At 34.4% G+C, this 21,440-nt stretch overlaps 7 protein-coding genes across 7 annotated transcripts; 6 read left to right on the forward strand and 1 right to left on the reverse strand.

The window, feature by feature from the left end:
* Positions 1 to 64: 64 nt before the first annotated feature.
* On the forward strand, positions 65 to 2,041 carry ELE39_003661 (cysteine-rich with zinc finger; the record flags this gene model as incomplete). The annotated part of the gene is made up of 1 exon (XM_067346765.1): positions 65 to 2,041. The coding sequence occupies one exon, from the start codon at positions 65 to 67 to the stop codon at positions 2,039 to 2,041; it is 1,977 nt and encodes a 658-aa protein (XP_067200078.1).
* Positions 2,042 to 2,288: 247 nt separating this feature from the next.
* On the forward strand, positions 2,289 to 4,025 carry ELE39_003662 (conserved hypothetical transmembrane; the record flags this gene model as incomplete). The annotated part of the gene is made up of 1 exon (XM_067346766.1): positions 2,289 to 4,025. One exon carries the CDS (start codon positions 2,289 to 2,291, stop codon positions 4,023 to 4,025), a length of 1,737 nt encoding a protein of 578 aa, XP_067200079.1.
* Positions 4,026 to 4,658: 633 nt separating this feature from the next.
* Positions 4,659 to 6,701, forward strand: ELE39_003663 (kinase domain-containing; the record flags this gene model as incomplete). The annotated part of the gene is made up of 1 exon (XM_067346767.1): positions 4,659 to 6,701. One exon carries the CDS (start codon positions 4,659 to 4,661, stop codon positions 6,699 to 6,701), a length of 2,043 nt encoding a protein of 680 aa, XP_067200080.1.
* Positions 6,702 to 6,977: 276 nt separating this feature from the next.
* Positions 6,978 to 13,703, reverse strand: ELE39_003546 (transcription elongation factor; the record flags this gene model as incomplete). The annotated part of the gene is made up of 1 exon (XM_067346650.1): positions 6,978 to 13,703. The coding sequence occupies one exon, from the start codon at positions 13,701 to 13,703 to the stop codon at positions 6,978 to 6,980; it is 6,726 nt and encodes a 2,241-aa protein (XP_067199963.1).
* A 773-nt stretch (positions 13,704 to 14,476) lies between these two features.
* Positions 14,477 to 16,711, forward strand: ELE39_003547 (ABC transporter; the record flags this gene model as incomplete). Its single annotated transcript, XM_067346651.1, has 1 exon — positions 14,477 to 16,711. One exon carries the CDS (start codon positions 14,477 to 14,479, stop codon positions 16,709 to 16,711), a length of 2,235 nt encoding a protein of 744 aa, XP_067199964.1.
* A 463-nt stretch (positions 16,712 to 17,174) lies between these two features.
* ELE39_003548 (uncharacterized protein) lies at positions 17,175 to 17,657 on the forward strand (the record flags this gene model as incomplete). Its single annotated transcript, XM_067346652.1, has 1 exon — positions 17,175 to 17,657. One exon carries the CDS (start codon positions 17,175 to 17,177, stop codon positions 17,655 to 17,657), a length of 483 nt encoding a protein of 160 aa, XP_067199965.1.
* Positions 17,658 to 18,063: 406 nt separating this feature from the next.
* ELE39_003549 (uncharacterized protein) lies at positions 18,064 to 21,411 on the forward strand (the record flags this gene model as incomplete). Its single annotated transcript, XM_067346653.1, has 1 exon — positions 18,064 to 21,411. One exon carries the CDS (start codon positions 18,064 to 18,066, stop codon positions 21,409 to 21,411), a length of 3,348 nt encoding a protein of 1,115 aa, XP_067199966.1.
* Positions 21,412 to 21,440: the final 29 nt, after the last annotated feature.

Here is a 21,440-nt window from a genome sequence, read left to right on the forward strand (position 1 = left end):
GTGGAATTTGTGTTCTTAAATAATAGAAGAGATATATATAGATATAAAAGGAATTGACCAATTCATGGACGATATATATTTGGCAGAATTTCATGGTTTTATTGATGAAAAAACATGGGAAATTGCTAAATTAAGTATGCATTACCTTCATACACTTAGAGAAAGTATTTTTAATGTTTTGAAAAATGGTGGAACACTTGAGAAATATTCTCATTTACGAGATTTGATTGAGATTGTGAGAATATGTATCCTACATGGAATTTTGATAGGAATAAGTCATTTGGATAAATCACAAGAAAGTTATAATTATGATTACGGTTCTTTGTATCACTTTGTAAGAATATTCCCAGAACTTAGTGAATTAGGAAAAGTGGATGATATGTGTTTTTTGTCATTTCTATTAATGAATAAAGTATTTACTGGATTTCTTGAATCTATTAAAAATCCTTCATCAAAATGGTATCAAAGAATAAATATGTATTATCATCATGCCAGTATTTTGAGATATAATGAATTCTTAAAAGAATTTATTTTCATAATCAATAGTTTTGAGAACTGCCTAAAAATAAAAAATTTTCATATTCCTAATAATTGGATGACTTATTTTGCAAAATTATCATTAAGATGGAATAATTTTGGAAATGATCTTACAGAAATATCAGTCATAAATGACAATCATCAAAATATTAACTATAAAAAACTTCAATATTGTAATCATGAAAAAAAAATTATCAAAAATCGTTCAAATATAAATGATACAGAGATTAATTCAAAATCTTCATTAAGTATTATATTAAAGCAAGAATTTGAACAAAAGATTAATTTTAATGATTATAATATATATGATGATAGAGCTTTTATTTCAAAATCAAGTATATTAAATTCTAATGTAACACTTATTACAGATTACAATTCAAACTGTGAATTAGATAACGAAATATTAAGTGATAATGATCATATTGTTGTATATAATGAAAAAAATATTCAAGATATTGAAGAGTTATTAGAAAATATGTGGGGTCCAATGTTTGATTATTCTCCTATATCTAAAGAAACTCATTTAGAAAATGAAGAAAATCAACCAAATTATGATTATCAAATTAATAATAATAATAATGATAAGAAAATATTGCAAGTAAAAAGTTTGAAAGTCAATATAGAGTTAAATAATATTCATGATGATTATAAAAATATAAATGATTTATATAATTTAAATATTGAAAATATAGATCATCATTGTTATATTAATAAAGATTCTGAATTATCTAATTTCAAGATTAATTATGAGTTAAAAATAATGAAAAATGATAACAATGAGACAAAAGAAAGATATTTATGTTTTTATCATATTCCATTAAACAAACAAGAAGAAAAAATAATATTGGAATTACAAAATTATAAATGTTTTACAAATCATTGTGAAAATCTATTAGAATTTGATCAAGAATCTAAATTAAATTTCTGCTGTTTTACTGGCTATTATTATTGTGATCATTGTTTTGGTCTAAATACATGTTCAATTCTACCAGGTCTTCTTGCAAAATATGGAAATTTGACACCAGTTCCAGTATCTTTTAAATCTAAAGAAAAGTTAAAAAGTCTGGAGAATATACCATTGATTAAGATTAATTCATTAACAGCAGAAATATGGGAATCTAATAAGTATATTAAACAATTGGTCTATTTAAAATCATATTTATCATCATTATTGCTTTTTAAAGAACATAATAATACAAAGAATAAAAGTGATATTAAATGTCAATATAAAGAATCAATAAAAAGAAGATTAATCAGAGAGTATGATATAATGTGTCAATTTGGTAGATATGAGTATTTTTCAGTAAATCAATTAACAGAAATAGCTTATGAGATATTTTCACAAGAAGTTACAATGTATTCAAATGAGACAAATATTCAAAGTACTGTAAGAGATTTGACAAAGATTGCAATAAATTGGAGAAAACATCTTTCAAAATGTATTCATTGTCAATATCAACATAAAAATTCAAAAAAAGATTCAATTTTATCTTTAAAACAGTAAAATATATAAATAAATATCCAAATTTCCCCTCATGGTGCCATTTTGGATTTAATAATTATGCAAAAATGCATTGGGAATGAAAATCAATTATTAATATTTAATAAATCATTTTGAAATTCTTTTTTAAAAAAAAATAGTTAATTTTATTATTATTATATTATTATTTTCTCAAATTATTCATCTTCTTTGGTAATATAAAACTAAATTCAAGTAAAAAGTCATCAAAAATTTCAATACTATATTTTGAATGTGGAATTTTTATAAAAAAACACCAAACATTAATTCATTTGGTTTAGTTGGAAATGGAGAGGAAATAATAAGAAGATTAAAAGTGAATAAGAAAGCATTATTAGTTTCAGGAGAATCAGAAGATTATAAAGGATGTACAAATGATATTATAGAATATGCAGTAATACTTTCAAATATATATCAATTTAAAGAAATAAGAATTCTATTAAGTGAGGTATCTGAAATGTTATATGGAAACTTTATATCATTATCATTAAATAGGATTAATGGAGCAGTAGTACAAATAGTAAGATTATCAAGAAAATCTCTCAAAGAGGGATTTCAATGGTTAATATCTATGGAAGAAAATCCAGGGACTGAAAATTATTATTCAGAATTTTCGAATATATATAGAGGAGGTATAGTAGTTGAAGATAATTTTGGAATGAATTTCTCAAATACTTTTTATGATTTAGTATTTGTTTATTGTGGTCCAGTAAAATGTTCAAATAATAAGAATAAAATATTAAATATTGATAATAATGATAAGGATATTGATAATAATAAAATAAAGGAAAAAGAGATAAATAATGATCCATTTTTTATTATTTCAAAACGAAAAAAAATTGATGAAAATTTAAATCAAACAATATTAAATAATGATACTGATGAATATGATGATTATATAAGTTTTTCAGATTTTGATAGAATGGTATTAGAATCCAATTCAAATAATAAAGGAAATTTGACATGTTTTTTGGATTGTAACTATTCATATTTGTTTTTATCAAATTATACAAAAGGAGAAGAGTATTATAATAACTATGAAAATGTTAGATTTAATCATAATCGAATATCAACAATGCCACAAATAAATAGTAATAATGATAGTAATGGGAAATTCTTAAATATTAATCCAAATAAAACAACTTATTATAAGAAAAGAGATTTTTCTGTAGTAATATTAGCATCATGTTCTTCTCCAGTACAATATTCACAAGAAATTAAAGTATGTTCAAATAATGGTATAGGATTATCAATAATATATAGAGGATTATTTTCATATTGTATTCAATCAGTAATTAGATATCATTTTGCAAATATAATAAATAAAGGAAATAATGAAATTTTTCAATTAATTCCAAGAATTACTTTAAAATCTTTGATTGAAGAGACTTCAAAAAATATGTTTCATTATTTATCAAAAAATCGTTTAAAAACTCAAATACCAATATTATTAGCATCAGTTGGAATTTCAACACAAGATCAAATATTATTAAATAATACAAATATGATAAATTATTTAAATAATGGGGAATATATTATTAGTAATTTGGATAAAAAAAATGATATTAATTCTAGTATATCTTTATCATATAATAAAATAAATTCTTATGAATTTCCAATAAAGAATTTAAATATAGGGAATAAGAGAATATATAATAATTTACAGTCTGGTAATAAAGGTAATAGTTATTATATGCATCAAACAAGTTTTTCAGGTATTAATCCAAATTTAAGCTCTAATTTGATGCAAGAGATTAACCAATTAAGATCAGAATTATGTTATTTAAAGCAAACTATAAATTCTGAAAATATTGCTCGAAATTTCAATTATACTGAAAATAACTATAATAGAATGAATAATGGATATAAAAGTTATTGTCCTGTTCAAATTTTCAATTCAGATACTATTTTTAAAAAAAGTGTGAAACCATCATCTATTAATCATCATAGAACTTTTACATCCAAGTAAATAAATTAATATTAATGGTAGAGAAAAGGGAAAGAGGAAATACATATATATATATATATATATATATGATAAATCTTAAGAAACCATAATATTGGGAATTTTTAAAATACTTAATAATTATGTATATTTAAATAGGATAGATGAATAGAGTAATATATTATAGAAAATGATAAATTTATTTAAAATAAATAAGGGGAATAAAATAAAATTATAAAGTTAAATATTTGCAAAATTAAGTCTATTAGGGTCGATTCTATAAATTGATTTTATTATTAGTCAACATATTACGTGTGAATTACGTGTAAATATTATTTAATTTGCATGAGCATGCTCATGCGCAGATGATGTAAATGAATTTTATATTGAAATTAAAGGTTTGCAGTTAGTGAAAAAAGTATTGTGTGTGTTTTTTCTGTAATGGGGGAGCAAATCCTCGGTAAAAGTAGTGAGTTAAAAATCACAATTCAAATAACTAGCTTTCGTGTTCCAAGTAAATTCCAAGTTAAAACTCTAATTCAAACTTTTAAATAAAGACACGTAATTACGAGAAGAAATGGTAACTTTTTTGGCGCTCATTGTGGGGAAATATGGGCATGCAGGCAAAAAAAAAGGTGTGTGCAAGTATGAGGAATCATGAGGGAGGAGTACAACTATGATAGTTATAGGTACAGGCAGGGTGGAGTTAAAAGGGAGGAGTTGAGACAGGATAAGTTCGGAAGAGTAGAAGGTTCAAGAAAGGAAAATGAGTTAAGCAAGCGAGAGGGAACAGTTTTGAGGTCTAAAGGGGTCCCAAAGCTTGCACTGGATTCTATGGATCAAAGAGGAAAATGGAAACAAATAACATCCAGCACATTCTATGGTGACTCAGGGCCGTTGCTTTCAAAGTTACACTCTGTTCCAGAAGAATTACAGAGGCACTTTGAGATTTATGATGGAATAGAAGGGGTATTAGGGAGAGGGGCATATTCAAGTGTATTTAAGATCAGAAGTAAAAGAAGTGGGAATCTGTATGCTTTAAAAGTTATGAGTGTGGAGCATTTTACTTGTAGGGGATTGTCAGGACAATTAAGAAGAGAAATACAACTCCAGTCTCAATGTTTTCATCCTAATATTGTTCAGTTATATAAGTGTTTGGAACATAATGGATATGTATTTTTGATTCTAGAGTATGTGGATACTAATTTATTCAATATTCTTCATAGAAAAAAGAAGAACCGTGTAATTCGAGCTGGAGCTAGACGAAACAGATACATTCCAAGTGACGAGGATCATAACACTAAAGAGGAGGAATCGATACTTTTTACAAGAAACGAAGTGGTGAGCTATTTAACCCAAATACTTAAAGCTATCAATTACCTCCATGAAATGAGTATAGTCCATAGAGATGTTAAACCTGAGAATATTTTGATTTCTTGTGAAGGAAGAGTTAAGCTTGGAGATTTTGGATGGTGTGGAGATCTATGTAGGAGATGTACTTCAATGGCAGGGACATTCTGTTATATGGCTCCTGAAATTCTTAAAGGTGAGAGGCAAACAGCTAAAGTGGATTCCTGGAGTGTTGGAGTTTTAATTTACGAGCTTTATATGGGAAACGTACCCTTTATTCCAAATAACTCATCTGGGGGAGGGGGGCGAGAATGTGATGGAAATAATAGTTCCCAGGTAATTTCAATGTTAAGCTCTATCAGAGAAATCTCCAAGGAGGCAAGGCCTAATAAGTTTCCCTCAGATGCTTGGCATCTTTGTTGTTGGCTCTTAAGGAAAAACCCGAATGAAAGAGCTTCCCCAATCCAGGCTCTCAACCATCCATTTTTAACTGATGCCAACCTCACCCCTCCGATCCCCATTACTCCCTTCAGAAGGCCTGAGCTCCAGTTGAACTCTTCTCCACGGAGTGTCAGGCAGAATATATCCTCTCCTAAATCACAAGTCCAAGGCTCCACAACTTTCACTACTCTCCCTCTTGTTGCAGTTCCTACTCCCAGAAAAGCCTCTGAGAAGGAAAAGCAGAGGCTAGAAACCCAAATTAAGAGAATGGTAACTGAGATACCAACTAAAATGTATCACTACAATTCTGAAAGGAATAGTGGGTTTCATGGAAACAACAACCTTATCTTCCAGAAAACTGTTTTTAATAGGCCTGGCGTTGGAGTTGGACCAGGAACCAACGTTGCTTCCGTCCAGTCTGAGCATTACATACAGCAAAACCTCGCTTCTGAAGCGAGGTATTATCAATATCACCAGGCCAATCTCGCAAACGTCAACAGGATAGATTGCCCACCAAGGAGAGATCTTTCTGCAGTCAGACAGCCTCCAACTAGAGATAACTTAGCTCCGGGATACTTAGAGAAGATACATGCCCAACATCCCGTAGATCAGAATCCTAAAAGCAATTACAATGCAAACCTCCAGGTTCCCCCAAAGCTTGCATTTGATAGAAATCATTTATATGGTCAGTTATCTCAGCCTCAAGGAGTAGTATCTTCGCAAGACATTTATATGCCTTCAGTACTACAAGTTGGACCAGGCTTTCCCCAAAATCAGCCCAACAAATCCATGTTCAAGAGACAAAGTACACCTCCCAATAGATATGTCAGTCAACCTCCTATTTACTACTACGAGCAACAGCCATCCCAAGTGAGAACAAACCACTATTTGTCTCAAAATCACTTTTGAGTGGAGTCCAAGTCCCAAGGGTCATCTCTCCCCTAAAAGAGAGAAACTTAGGCGCATAGCTGGATTAAATTAGATCACCTAATAGGAGCATAGAGTTTAAGGATATATATTGAAAGTTCTCGAGAAAAAAAAAGTACTAACGTTAAATTCTTTCTAGTTTAATTTTTTGTATTTAATACATAGAAGTAATAAAAAGTAATATCTAAAAGCCCAATCCTTGATCATGGATCATCAAGGATTTCATCTTTCTCCGTTTCCTAAGTAGTGGACAAGGATTCATCTCCTAGAGTACCTATAATTACCTGGGAGGCTGGATTCATAAGTTTCAGCAACTGGAGGAGGGTAGTGATGGGCAGATCCACCCTCCATTTGAGGAAGAGGATATCCGTGGAAGGACTTTCTGGATCCTCCAGAGTGAGAGTGGGAATGAGAATGAGAGTAGGATCCATATTGGGGAGCTCCTCCTCCACTCTTGCTATGGCTTCCACCAGATTGACCGCCAAAGCTTTCTGGAGGATGGTGATGTTTGGAGTGAGAGTAATTGCTCGAATGTTGACTCTGGTACCCTCCTCCACCCCCATTCCCGGAGCCAGCTCCACCAGAATTATAATGGTAACTACTATTATGGTGAGAGACTCCGAACTTCCTGGAGACAAAGTCATCCTCTGAACTCGCTTTTCCTTGCTTCTGTCTTACCATGTATTCTTTATACCTCTTATAATCCTCCAAATGTTTTGACCTCTTAAAGAAACCATCAGTTTTCCACCAGTTCAATAGCTTTCTCAAAGTATTATCGGATTTCCTCCACAACTGAAAGCCCTTATGATTCACATAAATCCCATCCTCAAAGTGTATCCTGGCTCCACTTGAGCCCACTCTGGAATTTGGAGGAACTGAAATCAAGTGGAATCTGCAAGGAATCTGCCTATCAGCAGTTATACCCCATACTATTGAGTTACCACTCGTAGAGGACTCCACCAAAAGCTCGGTAACCAAATTTTGATACTCCATATTAGATCTATACTTAGGATGACTAAATACATTTGAAAGATGAACCTTCAATGGATGTACATACTGAATCAGTATTTGATCAATATCATTGAAATCTGAGTCATCTATTCTTAGTCTTCTTCCAAGCTCCCCAGGAAGTCTTTGATCAAACTCATCTATGTTAATAACTTTAAACATAAAGGGGTTCTCACAAACTTTAACGTACATATTCAACTTGTCTATATATTTAGTTGATGATTTAATTATTACTTCTCCCAAAGGTACTGTATCAGTCTTCATATACTCTATTATCTGCTCATGAGTCCAACTCCTGAAGTTTGGATGATGAATAGTACGTAATATTGTTCCATGGTACTTTCCATCACCTCTCCCGTCTCTGTCCCAAAGTCTATCCCCTGGTCCACTAATATTCTTGCATAATCCAGAGTTTAGATTCAGTCCCGAGCTTGTAAACAACACATTCAAGTTCTTTTTGAACAATATAAAGGCGAAGTGACGAATATCAGTCCAAATTAAAGCAGAAAGATCGTCTTTTAATAAGTTAAAGTCATTTCTCTGGTACTCTTGAATTGCCACATTAGTCATGGAAGTTGATGATGAATCTGTATTATTATTTATTTGTCCAACTTGAGAGTGAGAAGATCCTCCAGAAGTATTCTCATATCTGTGTTTCTCTATCATATCAAGACGATACTGTTGTTGTCTCCAGACTCCATCAATTAAGTAATTTAAGATATTACAGACTTTGCTCTGAGACAAAGTGACGAATACACAATGTTGAGAAAAGTCTATATTGGTAACTATGGCTTGTAATGGAGTATTCACTTTAAACAAAGCATCTAATGAGGCGGATTGTAGTTTGGGAAACTCGTCTAGAAGCTCCTCCCAAAGAGAGTCAAAATCTTCAAGTACTACTTTCATATTATACTGGTCAAACCAGAGGGTAATTGGAGATCTGGAAGGTCCTCTAACGTTGTTTAAAACTCCTGTAATCCTGCATGTAATCTCACAACCAATAAATAGATCTTCTTTGGAAATCTCAAGAGACTCTCTGAGTTGTCTAGACTTTTCAACTCCTCTGAATTCTCTTGAGACAAATGTACAGTCATATGGCTTCTTAAGTTCTCTAAGCATTCTATTAAGATATGGAAGTAGTCTTGGTCTATCTTGGTTTTCGTACATAAGCTTTGCATAGGCCTCAAGATCTAGAGTCTCAAGCTTAGAGCTTCTTTTTGAAATCCAGGTCCAAAGAATTGTCTCATCCTTTTCTTTGGACTTTTGTCTGTTTCCAGAGACGTTTTCCTCAGAAATCTGGTCACGAATATTGCCCAGAATTGTCAAAACTAGCTCTTTGTCATCCTCATCACTTAGTCGACTAATGTCAAATATATTCAAATTTCTATTGTATTCTTTTTCATTGCAACTTTCCTCATCAACTCTGAGAAAGACTTGAGCATTTAGATAAACGTTCCTCGTAAGACAGCCATCTTGCTGTTGTTCACCTTGTTTGAAGTCGTATTCATAACGATCGTTATCTGCAGATGTTGCTTTTCTATTTAGTGTCTCAGAATGATGATCATCTTGTTTTAGCTGGTTTCTAGTGGAAATAGGTCCAGGATGAGAGTCCAAATAAAATGCCAGAGATTTTGCCTTTCTAGGTCCAAGACCACTCACAAACTTTAGTGGAGACTGTAAGTGAGAATGTCCTTTCATTCTGTTGATCTGGACTCCAAGATTAGCAACCACAGAACGGATGGCTAGTAGTAAGTGGAATTGAAGCATCTTGGGATCAACACTGTCTTGAAGTCTGTGTAATTTTAAGCATGTTATTGGGTTAAACCAGTCCTTTGCTCCAGTTGAAGAGGATGAGTTGGCAATTCCAAGTTCGTTATCCAAGCTAAGAGTGTTGGTGCTTAACTCACTTTCGATTTCATTTCCTGAGTCCTCCCAAAGCTGTAAATGCTCAGCTAAGGGGTTCTGAACAAGTCTTCCAACAGAAACTGCCAGATTGACATACATAGGATACTCTGACTGTAGACCTTTTGGTTTTTGAGTCCCAGTAACTTTCTGGCCAGAGCCTGATCTGCGTACTAGAGCTCTTGAGACATCCATAGAAACAAACAGGAATCCTGGAGTGAATTTCTGATCCTTTCTTTTAACTTTTTTGAGAATATGATTCCATATACTTGCTAACTCCAAGCTCTTTCTATCCGAAATCCCAACACAAATATAATGAGGATAATACATTTTCGTGAACCTAATTAAATTTTCCATATCCTCGTCAAAACGTTGAGATTCCAAGGTTCCTGAAGAGTCTCCTTTATCACTATATTTACTATCAATATGCCTAGAATTTCTATGAGAAATATTACTTAATAAATGGTCCATTACTAAAAAGTCTCTAAGTTCTCCAAATATATCCAAAGAAACCACACAAACTTTAAATCCATTTTGAGCCTTCTCGACAACACAAGATATTATATTGAGGCCCCAGTTTGTGTTGTACTCTTCCCTAATTCCGTTAAAATGGTTTCCAGAGGCTCCTCTCCATCTTGAGTTTCTAGATCTTCTCGAAACAAAATTTTCATTATCGCTGTCAATAGCATTACCAGAATAATCATCATCAAATTCATCCTCCTCAGATTCATACTTGTCGTTTCCCTTGGACCTTTCACCCCTATGATGTTCTCCAGACCTACCCGCTTGGGTTTCCGCGATTTGTTCATCTCTAACAGGATGCCTTGGAGGGAGGACTCGGAGTCTTTTTTGGAGATTAAGCGAACAAAGCTCAGCGATATATTCTTGAGATCTCATTTTGAGGTAATTAATCACTTCAGTTCTGAAGCTTGGAAAAAGCTCCTTTTCAATTAATCTATGTAGGATGGGAATTTGAACAAGCTTACTCCAAATTGAGCCTGAAATACTGACATAGCCGTATTTCAACTCGTCCAGTATATTTCTCACAATTCTGTTATCAATATTATCACTGTTGACATACATTCTGAATTCTTGGTCAAATCTATTCATTATAGGAGCTGGTAAAGATCCTTTTTGAAGAGAATTTGACTCCATTCCAGATTCCAAGAGCCCAACTTCATGCAAAAAACGCTCCTTAATTCTCGCCTCTCCGTCTGATCCTCTCCATGGAGCTGGGTCATCTATGCAAAGAGGATGGACAATAAGCTCAATTAATCCACGTCTCTCAAGTTCGAGCACTTCAGAGCATAAACATCCATCAAACAGAGTGTTGGAATTAGAACTCTGTGCATCAGAGCCTAAATCATCGTTGAGAGGAAGATAGGTTCCAGGCAAAAGCGTGTTAACGGGCTTCCTAAAAAGCCTTCTTGCAAGCCAAAAGACTCCATTTGGACTTAGAGACTTTTCTCCTTTGGTAGTTGTAACTGTAGTAATGCAAGCATTAGAAAGGAAGTACTCAAATACCTTGGCTCTAATTGCTGGGAAACTTGCAAGGCGTCTGGCTTCGTACACGATTAAAGAATCAAGGATCTTTTCACTGGTTGAAAACATTGGATTATCCTGTCTAACCAGCTTCTCTAACCACTTATAAAGAGCGGTCTTAGAATTCTCCAAGACAGGACCTCCTGGAGGCAGTAGACTAAATGTATTAGGAATTCCAGGAATAACTCCAGTTGGCGTAGAGCAGTGGAATTGTGGAGATGTAAAGCTCTTCAAGTATAAAGATAATACATAAGGAGAAACAATGTAAGGACTCCAAAGTTTGAATAGTTCATTTGTCTCAATATATTCAAATAGCTCAATCATATAATTCCTCCTTTGTTTTCTACTCAAATGTCTCAAAGTAGCTTTTCCAAGTTCTGTAGATTTTGAAACATTTGATGAATCTCCAATAGAAGCTTCTTCTATTTGCTTAAATCTTGGAGTATCTATGTGATAGAGAAAATAGGATCTAATATTATCAATATCTCTGGACGAATCAAAGTAGTAGCTGGACTGGAGGGTTTCCTGCAGGCCCGAAACAGAAAGCAATGCCTGGATTATATGATCTTCAGGAAGCTCATGTGACTCAGCGAGTCTAAATATATCAGAGACAGACTTCTTCTCTCGAATAGCTAAAAGTCTCTGTTGGAAGTTTTCAACTGATAACTTTAGTTTGTAGTAGATAGAGTCCAAAAAAACTATCTTTCCCAAGAGAAAATCATTAAGAGGAGGCTGGATCAAATGCATTTTGTGGAGGGAAATATATGGGACATCCAATCTTTCATTCAAAATCCAATCCAAAACTAAAAAGACAGCGTTAGAAACTACCTGTATTACACCTCCGCTTGAGACATATGGAAAGGATGTTTTGAATTCCAAATTATGGGATCTTCTTAAAAGCTCCTCCTTAAAAAGCTCAGGGTAGGTCTGGAGAAACTTCCTGGAAATCCATACAGCTTCCTGTTGCAGTTCCTCCTTACTAATCTTTCTCTCCTTCAGTGACTTCCAACGGCTTCCGTATAATAGATAAAGTCTCTCAGGGATATCAGCATATTTAACTTCACCATCAAAGTCAGTAAGAAATTGTCCTTGTAATTGAGCCGGTTCAGAAATGCTATGCAAAGTTTGCAGGGTAGTTTTCTTCATTTTATCCTGTATATTCTCCACCTCACCCTCTTCTCTCTCAGTTGCTTCACCAAAAAGTTCCTCATCCATGTCATCTACCATATCTATTTCGTGATCTCCTCCTATAATGGTCTTTTCAGTGTCAAACTCCTCTGATGCTTTGGGTAACTTTGCATTGTTAGCACTTTCAGAGTCAAGCATGGAACTATCAGGTAGGTCCTTATTTTTCGAAGTTTTGTTCATAAGGATATCCATGACCGTATCGTAGTCACCAAATACTGACTGAATCATATTAAACTCGTCTCCGCGAAAACCCTTTTCATCCATATCATCCACCATCCAGTCATCTGCATCCTCAGAATTCTCAGAGTCAAATCCAGAAGCAGGGTCGAAATTTCTAGGCTTATACAATGAGTCTTCCTCTTGATCAGCACTAGCATTGAAAAGAAGATCCTCTAAATCTCCAATATCCTTACCAACTAATGTCTTATCGGGGGAATCAAGAGTTTCAGAAACCTTTTTTAAACGGTGTTTCTGAGAATCTTTGTTAAGACGTATTCCAGTGTTTTCCTCAATTAAAGCTAAGTCGTCCTCTTCTAAGCCTCCTCGAAGAATCTCGTCATCATCATCATCTTCTGAACTCTCATGACCTACCTCAGATCTTCCATTGGTAGCTATTAGATCCCCTTCCACCTTTCCAGTCGACTGAGACAAAATATGGGAACCCCTGTATACCAGACTATCATCTATACCGTCCTCTTCAACCTCATCAGCAATGAAATCCTTCAACTCATCGTAACCCTCCTCATCATCTTCATCCTCATCCTCTGACGACGAGCGAGAGTCTCTCTTTCTGCGACTAGGACGTTCTTGGCTCCCTTCTATAGTGTTATCGTCCACATCCTCATCATCTTCCTCAGCCTCGTCATGAATATACATTTTGTACTTTTCGCGACTCTTTTTGTGACTCTTGGACCCAGAAGACTTCCTCTTACGGTTTCGCTTCTCGGTCCTAGATTCGTCAGAAACTTCTGAAGAATCGCTTCGAGAATAGTGATCATCAGATGTACCGGGATGCAACAAAGCTTGTAAAGATCCTCCTCCTATTATGGATCCCTGCTGACGACGCTTCTTTTTTTTCGGCCTTTGGGCCCGAGTATTTTCTGCGAGTTTATCACTGGAACTCAAAATTTTAGTGGAGTCATCTTGAGTATATTCCAATTCATTCTTACTAGTATTCCCCACTAATTCATCTTTATTCTCAATATAAATCTCTCCATTGACCTCATTAGCATCAAAGACATCTAAACCCTGAGAACCAGACTCTTTCAAGCTTACAAAAACCTTTTCAGTAGCTCCATTAGTGTCTGACCCTCTTTCGCGAGAGTTCCTTGATTCTTGTTCCATATCCTTAAGGATTTCTCCTTTAAGTTTAAGAAAACTCTTGCCAAGACAAAAATTTTCCTATTAGTTGCTAATTCCTATTTCAAACATAACACGATCCAACAATTTTTATAGCCTTAATGTTTTTTCTGTATTATAGAAATCCTACTAATGGGAGTTCTAGTTTAAATTTACTCTAGTTGCCTTATGATTGACCGTCTAGAAATACGATAAACTCTTTTTCCGCCTAACTTTCCCCCTTTTTTAATTAATTTTTCTTGCTGCCTTTTTTTACGCGGAAAGAATTTCATCATTAATAAAAATACTTTTTTTTTATCTTTCGATACCTTTTTTGGCGCCACAAATGAATCTAAAATTTTGTTATCTGAAATAGAATTAAAATTTGTACAAAATTGTGATTTCGTCAAAAATTAAACTTCTTTTGCAATAAAAATGTGGATTAGTTTAAAGCCTTTATATCTGGCAGTAAGATTGTGATTTGAACATTTCTTATGTTAATGAGGCTTGATCTACTATTTCTGAATGTTGGTAGAAGATTGTTTTTAATAGTAACTAAAGTGGTTGTTTGGGGATTTGTGTGAATTTAGTTAGTAATATAAGCTGTAGGCTGGCTGTAAATTTGCACAATTAGATTTTATTGTTTAACTTTACCATAATTATAGATGCTGTTACCAAAAATTGATTTTGGCGGCAACTTCTTGAATAGTAGGACATTTGATGAACAATAGGGAAATTACTTCGTTAACAGAGTTTGAACAGAGTGGAAGGATAAAATCATGTTGATTATCGATAAGAGTGAGTCAGGAATGTTTCCTAGCCAAGAAGATGTTGCGAAGCACGTTGAACAGGTTTGCGGTCCAAAGCTGGAAGACAAAGTTGTGTTAGCGTATCTGATTAAAGTGATTTATGCTGAGATTCTTGAAAATAAAGGAAGAATGTCTAAAAATAGGTTATTCGAAATAATGGATATTTTTTTGAGGCAATATGGTGATTTTGACGATATTAATTCAGTTGTGAATGATATTTACGAAAAATTAGAGATTGAACCAGAAGAGTCTGATGAACTTGTTGGAGTATTAAAGGTTATTGAACCAACAAAAATTCTTAGTTCTGAAGCTGAGATAGACAAACTCAAATATGACCCTCTTCTTGATCTGGATGTGGGAGGAAGTGGGAACTTTAACAAAAATATTCCTATTGGAGAGAGTATTAAGCTTCAAAAGGCTGCAGCAAAGGAGAAAGAGAGACAGCTCAGACTACTAAAACAGTGGGAGAAACAAAAGCTGGAGGTGCCTGTTCCTGTGTGTCATCACCCCATTGATAGGTCTAGACAGAAGCTAACAGACCTTCAAATTCCAAATATTACTATTTTTATTGCTGGTAGAGCTCTTCTGAGCGATGCATCTTTAAACTTGACTCTAAGACATAAATATGGACTAATAGGTAGAAACGGAGTTGGAAAATCAACTCTTCTGACTTATATTGTAAGAAGGGAGGTACCCGGAATTCCTTCTGATGTTTCTGTTGCTTGTGTTGAACAAGAGTTACATTACAAACCGGAGGAAACTGTCCTAGATGCAGTTTTAAGTATTGATACTGAAAGAATTGAGCTTTTAGAGGAAGAAAAAAAGCTCTTGGCTAGAAGTGATGAGGAATCCATTGAGCAAGAGTTCTCCAAAGAAGAAAACACTGCGCGCTTAAGCCAAATATATGAGAGATTAACCGAAATTGATGCATATACTGCTGAAAATAGAGCTTCTGTCATTCTGGTCGGTTTAGGATTCACCCAGGAAATGCTCAGAGAGAAAGTTGTTAGACTTTCAGGAGGATGGAGAATGAGAGTTGCTCTTGCAAGAGCAATTTATGCTAATCCTGATATCTTACTCTTGGATGAACCTACGAACCACTTGGATATACTTGCAGTTACTTGGCTTGAAAATTTCCTCAAAGATTGGGATAAAACTTGTGTTATTGTCAGTCACTCAAGAGATTTTCTCAACCAAGTCTGTTCTGATATTATTCATTTCCATGACCACAAGCTTACATACTTTAAAGGGAATTATGATTCATTTGAGGAAGCAAGATCTAATGATCTAATTCTTAAAAAGAAGCAGTTTGAACAACAGTCAGCTGAAAAAGAACGAATCCAGAAGTTTATTGACAAATTCAGGTATAACGCTAAAAGAGCAAGTTTAGTTCAGAGCAGGATTAAACTCCTTGAGAAGCTTCCCATGCTCGAGGAGATTCAAAAAGACCCCACAGTTGTTTTTGACTTCAACACTATGGATACTTCTGGGTCTACAAATACTGGAAAAAGTAACGAGGACTTTGTATCTCTCATTGAGTGCTGCGATGTCAGCTTCTATTACTCACAGGAGTCTAGCAACACAACCAAACAAATTGTTCATAATTTTAATATGAGTGTACAAAGCAACTCCAAGATAGCAATTTGCGGAGGAAATGGAAGCGGAAAAACTACAATTCTAAAACTCATTATGGGACAACTCAACCCAACCAAGGGAATGATCAAAAGGGACCCCAAGATTAGAATCGGTTACTTTGCCCAACATCACATCGATTCACTTGATCTCACACTTAACTCAATTCAGCAACTACAAGCGAGATACCCTGGAGCCGATATTTCCGATGAAAAAGCCAGGAATTTTCTCGGAAGATTTGGAATCACAGGAAGTCTCGCCTTAGAGCCTTTATACGTCCTTTCTGGAGGTCAAAAAAGTAGAGTTGCTATCGCTATTATGGCGTACCTAAATCCCCACATATTAATTTTAGACGAACCCACAAATCACCTTGACCTGGATGCAATCCAAGCTCTAATTGTCGCTCTGAACTCTTTCAATGGAGGCGTTATTATTGTTAGTCACGATGCCCACTTAATTTCATGCGTTACAGATTCAATATGGCATATCGACCATGTCAATAAAACACTCAAAGAATTTAAAGACGGTGATTTTGATTTATATAGAAGGACAGTAATCAGAGCGTCTATTTGACCCTACTTTAGTATATAACCTAATTTACTATTTTTCTATTTTTCTATTACTTGTATTCCCAAATTTTCACGCATTTTCCCGCCGCTATCAATTTTGATTTAACTTTCCATTAATTATTTATCAGCTCCCGCCAAATATAAGATAGCTTTTTAAGAAAGTACCTTCGGCACAAATTTGTAAGAAATCCTGAGTTTTAGACGGACAAAGCCTATTAAAATTTAAATTTGCGACTATAATCCTATCTGCACCATAATTTTCTTTTTTTTATTAAGCGATACTGAATTACTTGATATTATCCGAGTGTAAATATTTATAAAGACATTAATTTGGTGTACTACTGCACCTGTGTACAATCTGCGTGAATAAATTGAGATTAACGGAATAGAAGTGATAGTGAACTATAAACTAGTTTAGAAACTAAAAAAAAGTCAGGTGAAGCGTTATTTTTTTTGGGGGGGGAATCATGAATTGTTTAAAGCTTTTTTGCGGACTATGCTTACTCGTTATTTGTCTATACGATCCACGGATAAATTATAGAATTCAGCATACTTCTTTGGCCAACATTAGGTCTTCAATGAAGATAAAAAAAACTCGATCGACGAGACATGAGTGCGAACAATTTGCAGAACGATACTTAAACTACTTATTATTGAAAAATGGATTAATGTTTAGAGCTGGTCTGACAGTTAGATACAGCAACTTGTTATCTTCAGAGACTAACAGTGGTCTAGTGCCATTCCACCAACGCAAATACGAGAAATCACTTAAAAAGTTGTCTGAAATCGCAACAAAAGTTGAATCGAAACTAGAAGAGGCCGAAAGTCTATTCGAACTTTTACTAGATTGCTTTCGAGAATTCGGGGAAAAATACAGTCCAGATTTTATTTTCAGAGAGAATAAGGACGTGCTTAGATATTTAAGCTCTGCCGATACAATGTTAAAATAAATGATTGCTACAGGAACGAGATGGTTAATTAACATAGTCATTTACGCTTTTTGCAACTACCGATTTAATTTTTTAAATACATGATTTGAAAGATAGTGATTAGTTAGAATACTTGATGTTTCAATGAGGGCAGTAAATAGTTTTAGTTAACTTAATTTGCTTTGAACTTTGTAGTAATATAGATTCAATAAAGGCGGGCAATTCACAAGTGGCGCGTCAGTAAAAAGATCTATGTAGTTTTTAGGTAAATAAAGACCTGGAATAGACATATAATTTGGGGGGTGGAGAAGAAAGTGGGATTCTAGAAGGGGTTATGGAAATTTAGGTTAACCTAATTTAATCGTTAAGGAATTGAAGTTAATGAGTGAAGCGGTGATTAGTAGTCGCACCGCAAGTTATTGTAAGAATGATTAGAATAGGTGGGCAGAGGGCAAATACGAGGTTGAGAGCCCTGTTAGGATGTATTCTCCTGATTTCTGGGCTTCTAACAGTGGTGGATGAGAAATTTAATGTAATTACAGTAGCAGGTTCAGAGTCTTATCCATCTCAAAGCCAGATGGAACAAAGTGATGGCTTAAGTTCCGCAAACTCTATTGTGGTTGGAGATGAAGAAACTGAGAACTCAACAGTATCACAGGTAGAAAGTGAACTTTCTCAAGAAAACAGCGTTATGAATTTTGAAACAAGCAATAATAAAGGCTCCTCAGAACCACTACCAGATGGTGCTTCTTTATTCCAAGATGAAACAAGTGTAGCGTTTGATGATAGCCCACCAGAAGGTTTACCGAACGCCCCAAAGACAACTTCTCCTGAAGGAGTTATAGAATACGGTTATAATAACATCCAAGAAAGTTCAGTTGATGCAAAATCACCTGATTCTGCAAGAGATAGAGTGGAATTCAGTGACCCAGCCGTTATGGAATCGCTGGAAAATGTTCCAACCAAAATTGATTCATCACAGGCTTCTTTTGAAACCTTTGATGGAAGCATTTTGGAGAAAGAACTCAGTAAAAATCTCAAACAAATAGAAACACAAGAGCAACTTCTTGAGCCTTTGACCGAAAATGTCGAAGTCACAAACTCTTCATTGAAAACTCCAAAAACTAATTCTGTCAGTGAAGCCACTGCACCGGAAGTACATGCATTGCATGCAGATAGCCACATGGAAAGCCCGCCTAAATCTCCTGACGATTTTGTCATGAATGATTACGAAATTAAGGTGGAGGCAAATCCAGTAGACCAGAAGGAAGTTTCGCAGGACCCAACGGGTTCAGAGGTAGTTTTTGAGGAGACTAGCCAATCAAAGCTACCAATATTTGTAACAAGGGAAGGAGATAGTAAAGCATCTCAGCCAGTTGAATCGTCAAAATTGACTTCAGGTATTTCAGAGGCTTCTGAATCCAGTGCTGGCAGTTCGATTAGCATTGAAGGTTCGAGTTTGTTTCCCCAGAAGGAAGAAAAAAAGGGGCATAATATAAATCAAGGGGAAACATCTTTAAGCACTGATATTTCAAAAAGTCAAGAGTTTTCTGTCAAAACAGGGAAAGAGGGCCTGGCTAATTCATTTAGTTTTCTTGACGAAAGTAAAGCTTCAGAAAAAGCGAGTTCCGTGGGTGAGTTAAATACTGTAGAGTCAAGTTTCGTGAATCCAAATACAGAGGACCTTACGATGGTTCCATCAGAAGGTGAAACTTCAGTCATGACTATTCCCAATGAGATCAATCAATCAGCTCAAGAAGAGCCTTCTAAAACTGCTTCTATTTCAATTGAGCCTCCTTCTCCTCCAAGCAGTGCAATTGAGGAGAGGACTGTCGGAAACAAGAGAGTTTACTCTGGCCCTTATATAAGAACTAGTGCAACAACAGGCAAGGTAAGCCCAAGAATTGCTTCTGTAATTAACTCTTTAGTCGGACAGTTTGAAAAGCTCAATCTTTATGGAGCGGGCAAAAAGAGTGAGGAAGGAAAACCCGGAGAACAAAACATCTCGAACAAATTTGTATCTTCTATGAAGAGTAACTTTGATTCTGCTGCAAAGGATTTTTCTGATTTTGTTCCCCAAAATAGCCAGGAAGAAGAATTTGTAAAAACATTGAAAAATGAGCCACCTAGAAACACCTTCATCTTCAAAAATAGATATGAAGAAATGAAAAATACACAAAGTTCTTCCGGTAAGACCTTACTTCAGGAGGAAATTCAAAAACTAAGAGGAACTTATAGAAATACTTTATCGAAACAATTTAGTACTGGAAGGGTTTGGGAGCGACCGTTCAATATTCAAGGCAATCATAATCCTATTCAGGTTACTTATTCTGGAGACGAACTCTTGGAAAAAGTTAAACAGATTAGCCCAAGCTTTAATGAAGTTGAATCACAGTTACCTGAATCAACCAAGGAGACTGATACTAAATCAGCACAAGAATATTATCCAGAACGCTCTGAAAATGATGAAAAAAATCAAAATGTAGAAAATAGCCATTATAACAAACAGGAAAGTCCCGTATACACTACATCAAATCCTACTGAAAGTGTAACAGAAAAAATGCCAGAATCTGAGGAAACAACTAATGAAGGATACAGTGATGCTGAGTCATTCTCTAGAAAAATAGCTGCAGGATTTGAAGATTCTGATCCAAGTAGTATGGATGAAACTCAGCTGAATCTAAACTTCCAGAAAGCTGAAGAAGAGTCCATTAACGATGCTTCTCCCAAAAATACTCAGAAAAATGCTGAATTAAATATTAATGGCTTTGGAAACATGCCATTCTCCTATATTAACACAGTTAAAGAGCTTCCCGTTGGATTAAAACCACAAGATGCTCCTACTAACGATATTCCAGAAGCCATTATAGAACGCAGATCGCAAATTGATGAAATGTCAGGCCAAAGTGATCAGAGCCATCCTATTTACAATAAAGAGGCAAGCATTTCATACTCAAAAGATGTTGAGTTATCTCCTGAGCAAGAAAAAGAAATTAATATTTGCTATAATAAGGCTAAGAAAATCAAAACTGTTAACTTTGGATTAGATTTAACAGAAAATCCCAACAGTGTTGTTACCGAAACATTTATTAGTGAGTTCACCAAGTATAGGTCTAAGATCAGAGAACTTGTCAATTTTGGACAAGAAACACTCAGAGTTGCAGAGAAATATAACAAGAAAAAGTCGTGGAGAAAGAAAACTAAAAAGTTCAAACTTGAATTCCTTGAACTTTCTGTTGAATTCTTACAACATTCCAAAGCTATTAGATCTCTCTTACATCATTTAATTCAGGTCACCAATCCAAATATTATGGATATTCTTCAACAAATTATTACAGGACATAATCACAGCAAACAGAATTTACTTGTGCAGTGTAAAATTTTATACCAAGCATTTTATTCTTACAAGAACTCTGTTAGGAGTAGATTACTTAAGAAAATCTCTGATCTCAATTTTGTTGATGTTTTAAACAAACAGATTAAATTATATCTTGAGCAGCGTTTCAACCCTATAGTTAAAGCAATTCGATCTAATAAGTACTTAAAGAAAAAGCTATCAAAACAAATTCCAGATGTATCTGTTCTTAAAGATATTAATCAATATCAAGAACTCTCTCAAACTGGAGGTGGTGAACAAACTACTCCAAATACAAAGAAAGGAAATAGATTTACTAGATTCTTTAGAAGATTATTTAAAAAGCCATCATGTATTAAATGTATGAAATCTAAAAAGCAACCTAAAAAGCAGAAATCTAGCAATAAGAGATCTAACTAATTCTTAGTCAATGTTACTTATACAGCAAC

This window comes from Cryptosporidium sp. chipmunk genotype I (assembly GCF_004936735.1).
Source record: "Cryptosporidium sp. chipmunk genotype I strain 37763 chromosome Unknown contig_7, whole genome shotgun sequence".
Classification (NCBI taxonomy): Eukaryota; Apicomplexa; class Conoidasida; order Eucoccidiorida; family Cryptosporidiidae; genus Cryptosporidium; species Cryptosporidium sp. chipmunk genotype I.